At 42.3% G+C, this 5,000-nt stretch overlaps 1 protein-coding gene across 1 annotated transcript in view; it reads left to right on the top strand.

Annotated features, from left to right (window-relative positions):
* The window catches only part of LOC124039498 (contactin-associated protein-like 2), a 424,109-nt gene that overhangs the window by 219,170 nt on the left and 199,939 nt on the right, over positions 1-5,000 (top strand). Inside the window, exon 3 of the mRNA XM_046355525.1 lies at positions 141-334. Within this exon, the coding sequence (XP_046211481.1) occupies positions 141-334 (194 nt within the window). The remainder of the gene's footprint in view (positions 1-140; positions 335-5,000) is intronic.

A 5,000-nucleotide genomic window follows, 5' to 3' on the forward strand; every position in this document is an offset into this window, starting at 1 on the left:
ACGTGGTTACCTGAGTTTCTACGTGTTTACCTGTGTTTCTACATGTTTACCTGTGTTTCTACGTGGTTACCTGTGTTTTTACATGTTTACCTGTGTTTCTACGTGTTTACCTGTGTTTTTACATGTTTACCTGTCTCCAGGTGCAGGGGGCTGGTCTCCCCAGGACAGCGACAGCTACCCGTGGCTCCAGGTGGACCTGGGCAGCCGGAAACAGGTAGTTGCCGTGGCAACGCAGGGCAGGTACAGCAGCTCTGATTGGACGACGAGGTACAGGCTGCTCTACAGCGACACGGGCAGGAACTGGAAGCCCTATCATCAGGATGGAAACATATGGGTAGGTAACACAAAACCTGTGTGTGTGTGTGTGTGTGTGTGTGTGTGTGTGTGTGTGTGTGTGTGTGTGTGTGTGTGTGTGTGTGTGTGTGTGTGTGTGTGTGTGTGTGTGTGTGTGTGTGTGTGTGTGTGTGTGTGTGTGTGTGTGTGTGTGCGTGTGACTTCCGTGCGTGCGTGCGTGCGTGCGTGCGTGGGTGCATGTGTGTGTGTGTGTTCCTATGGGAATCAGCCAAATGGTCTGATCATGATTCTGTATGGAAGCGCTGCAGTGATAAATGTGTATCTGGTCCACTGAAGGGAGCGTTAAGCTGTTGTTTTTGTGCGCTGCATCATACTCCTTTGGGATTATTATTTCAACAGTGTTTTGTTTCAGCCATTAAATCTGATCGATTGCTTTTAATATTTCTGTAAATTAAAAGTACTTATACCATCTGTCTTACATTGCTCGTGTAACTTTGCCCACCTGGCTATTTTTAAGGGATGTGACATCTATATTGGCTTTTAATTTATCGGCGATGTAAATATATCAAACTAAACAGATGACGTCAACTAACTCACTTTTGTACATCGCGCTGGTCCATACAATTGATCTTATTTTAGCGCCCAAAAAACGTAATACTTCCAGATCAACTGTAATGTCAATACCATTGTAAAGCACAATGTGTCTCCTTTCCCACAAAATCAATGATGAGACCTTCATGATGCCCATCTCTGCATGATTCAAGAAGGCAATGAGCTCCGTCAGGGCGTGATATTGAGGAGACTGCTTTTTTCACATGATCTGTCCAACTTATCACCTTATCGCCTCTAAAATGTAAATAAAACACTATAAAGAGTTTATATAATGTGTCATTACATACCTATTTGAGGGTTTGTGTCGAATTTGAATCAGGTTGTTAGGGCGGTGCTAAAGTCATCTTCAGAAGTAAACAGCAGCTTTTGAGAGTCGTGATAGCTTGCAGTGATGATGCAAAAAGTGAGTAGGTATCCCCCCTTACCCTGTCCCTCTCCCTGTCCCTGTCCCTGTCAACACAGTCGCTACAGTCCCATTCGTTTTCTTTGCAGCCTCGTTTGAATGTCGCTGTTGCGCGCATTTGTACGCGCATAGCCTATGTTATTAATGTTATTAATGTGATTATTTTGTCTAACCTTTCACACACACACACACACACACACACACACACACACACACACACACACACACACACACACACACACACACACACACACACACACACACACACACACACACACACACACACACACACACACACACACACACACACACACACACACAGAGTACAATGCAAATGAAAGGCAGAGCTTGGCAGAAAGGATGAGGTTTTCTTTGATGGCGTTTCTGTTTTCTATTGTACCTCACCAGGGGAGGTAAATGTACAAATAAAGTATTCTCTTGGCTGTCTGCTTTATCTGTGGTAGAGAGAGAGAGAGAAAGGGATAGAGAGAGAGAGAGAGAGAGAGAGAGAGAGAGAGAGAGAGAGAGAGAGAGAGAGAGAGAGAGAGAGAGAGAGAGAGAGAGAGAGAGAGAGAGAGAGAGAGAGAGAGAGAGAGGATGCAGTTTAAGCCCCACCCTCTTCAACATATATGTCAACGAATTGGCGCGGGCACAAGAAAAGTCTGCAGCACCCGGCCTCACCCTACTAGAATCCGAAGTCAAATGTCTGCTGTTTGCGTTTGCTGATGATCTGGTGCTTCTGTCACCAACCCAGGTGGGCCTACAGCAGCACCTAGATCTTATGCACAGATTCTGTCAGACCTGGGCCCTGACAGTAAATCTCAGTAAGACCAAAATAATGGTGTTCCAAAAAAGGTCCAGTCACCAGGACCGCAAATACAAATTCCATCTAGACACTGTTGCCCTAGAGCACACAAAAAACTATACATACCTTGGCCTAAACATCAGCGCCATAGATAACTTCCACAAAGCTGTGAACAATCTGAGAGACAAGGCAAGAAGGGCATTCTATGCCATCAAAAGGAACATAAATTTCAACATACCAATTAGGATTTGGCTAAAAATACTTGAATCAGTCATCGAGCCCATTGCCCTTTATGGTTGTGAGGTCTGAGGTCCGCTCACCAACCAGGACTTCACAAAATGGGACAAACACCAAATTGAGACTGCATACAGAAGTCTGCAAAAAATATCCTCTGTGTACAATGTAGAACACCAAATAATGCATGCAGAGCAGAATTAGGCCGATACCCACTAATTATCAAAATCCAGAAAAGAGCCGTTAAATTCTATAACCACCTAAAAGGAAGCGATTCCCAAACCTTCCATAACAAAGCCATCACCTACAGAGAGATTAACCTGGAGAAGAGTCCCCTAAGCAAGCTGGTCCTGGGGTTCTGTTCACAAACACAAACACACCCTACAGAGCCCCAGGACAGCAGCACAATTAGACCCAACCAAGTCATGAGAAAACAAAAAGATAATTACATGACACATTGGAAAGAATTAACAAAAAAACAGAGCAAACTAGAATGCTATTTGGCCCTACACAGAGAGTACACAGCGGCAGAATACCTGACCACTGTGACTGACCCAAAATTAAGGAAAGCTTTGACTATGTACAGACTCAGTGAGCATAGCCTTGCTATTGAGAAAGGCCGCCGTAGGCAGACATGGCTCTCAAGAGAAGACAGGCTATGTGCTCACTGCCCACAAAATGAGGTGGAAACTGAGCTCCACTTCCTAACCTCCTGCCCAATGTATGACCATATTAGAGAGACATATTTCCCTCAGATTACACAGCTCCACAAAGAATTCAAAAAGAAATCCAATTTTGATAAACTCCCATATCTACTGGGTGAAATTCCACAGTGTGACATCACAGCAGCAAGATTTGTGACCTGTTGCCACGAGAAAAGGGCAACCATTGAAGAACACACACCATTGTAAATACAACCCATATTTATGCTTATTTATTTTATCTTGTGTCCTTTAACCATTTGTACATTGTTAAAAGACTGTATGTATATATATATATAATATGACATTTGTAACTTCTTTATGATGTGTAATGTTTACTGTTAATTTTTATTGTTTATTTCACTTTATATATTATCTACCTCACTTGCTTTGGCAATGTTAACACATGTTTCCCATGCCAATAAAGCCCTTGAATTGAATTGAATTGAGAGAGAGAGAGAGGGGATAGAGAGAGAGGGAGAGAGGGGGATAGAGAGAGAGAGGGAGAGAGAGGGATAGAGAGAGTGAGAGAGAGAGAGAGAGAGAGAAGAGGGGAGAGGTAGAGACAGAGCTGCATTTCCTATTACATTGTTACCAATACTCAGACCTAAGAGAATATTTCTTTCCCAAAATTATAATTCAATACAAAGAATGTGAAACTATAAAAGATTAAGAAAGAATCAAATATTTATTGGGTGAAAAGCCAAAATGTGCAGTTTTGGCAGCCAAATATGTGTCCTCCTGCCACAACCTGAGGGACAGCCAGTGAAAAGTGCAAAGTAATGTCGATAATATTTCCCATCTTGTTTTGTTTTGTCTTTCATACCAGGTCATGTGTCTTCTCAGTCACGTTGACACTGGTCTACTACCATTGCTTTAATGTATTGTTGTTCCCATTAATATCGTTGTTGTAGTTGTTGTTAATGGTAATCCCATGTCCACTACTACTATTATTATTGCTGTTGGTCCCACCATTTATTTATATATAAATATATATATGTTTTTTATGGATAAACACATACAGTGCCTTGCGAAAGTATTCGGCCCCCTTGAACTTTGCGACCTTTTGCCACATTTCAGGCTTCAAACATAAAGATATAAAACTGTATTTTTTTGTGAAGAATCAACAACAAGTGGGACACAATCATGAAGTGGAACGACATTTATTGGATATTTCAAACTTTTTTAACAAATCAAACACTGAAAAATTGGGCGTGCAAAATTACTCAGCCCCCTTAAGTTAATACTTTGTAGCGCCACCTTTTGCTGCGATTACAGCTGTAAGTCGCTTGGGTATGTCTCTATCAGTTTTGCACATCGAGAGACATTTTTTCCCATTCCTCCTTGCAAAACAGCTCGAGCTCAGTGAGGTTGGATGGAGAGCATTTGTGAACAGCAATTTTCAGTTCTTTCCACAGATTCTCAATTGGATTCAGGTCTGGACTTTGACTTGCCATTCTAACACCTGGATATGTTTATTTTTGAACCATTCCATTGTAGATTTTGCTTTATGTTTTGGATCATTGTCTTGTTGGAAGACAAAATCTCTGTCCCAGTCTCAGGTCTTTCGCAGACTCCATCAGGTTTTCTTCCAGAATGGTCCTGTATTTGGCTCCATCCATCTTCCCATCAATTTTAACCATCTTCCCTGTCCCTGCTGAAGAAAAGCAGGCCCAACCCATGATGCTGCCACCACCATGTTTGACAGTGGGGATGGTGTGTTCAGGGTGATGAGCTGTGTTGCTTTTACGCCAAACATAACGTTTTGCATTGTTGCCAAAAAGTTCGATTTTGGTTTCATCTGACCAGAGCACCTTCTTCCACATGTTTGGTGTGTCTCCCAGGTGGCTTGTGGCAAACTTTAAACGACACTTTTTATGGATATCTTTAAGAAATGGCTTTCTTCTTGCCACTCTTCCATAAAGGCCAGATTTGTGCAATATACGACTGA

Source organism: Oncorhynchus gorbuscha, linkage group LG07 (genome assembly GCF_021184085.1).
Source record: "Oncorhynchus gorbuscha isolate QuinsamMale2020 ecotype Even-year linkage group LG07, OgorEven_v1.0, whole genome shotgun sequence".
Classification (NCBI taxonomy): domain Eukaryota; kingdom Metazoa; phylum Chordata; class Actinopteri; order Salmoniformes; family Salmonidae; genus Oncorhynchus; species Oncorhynchus gorbuscha.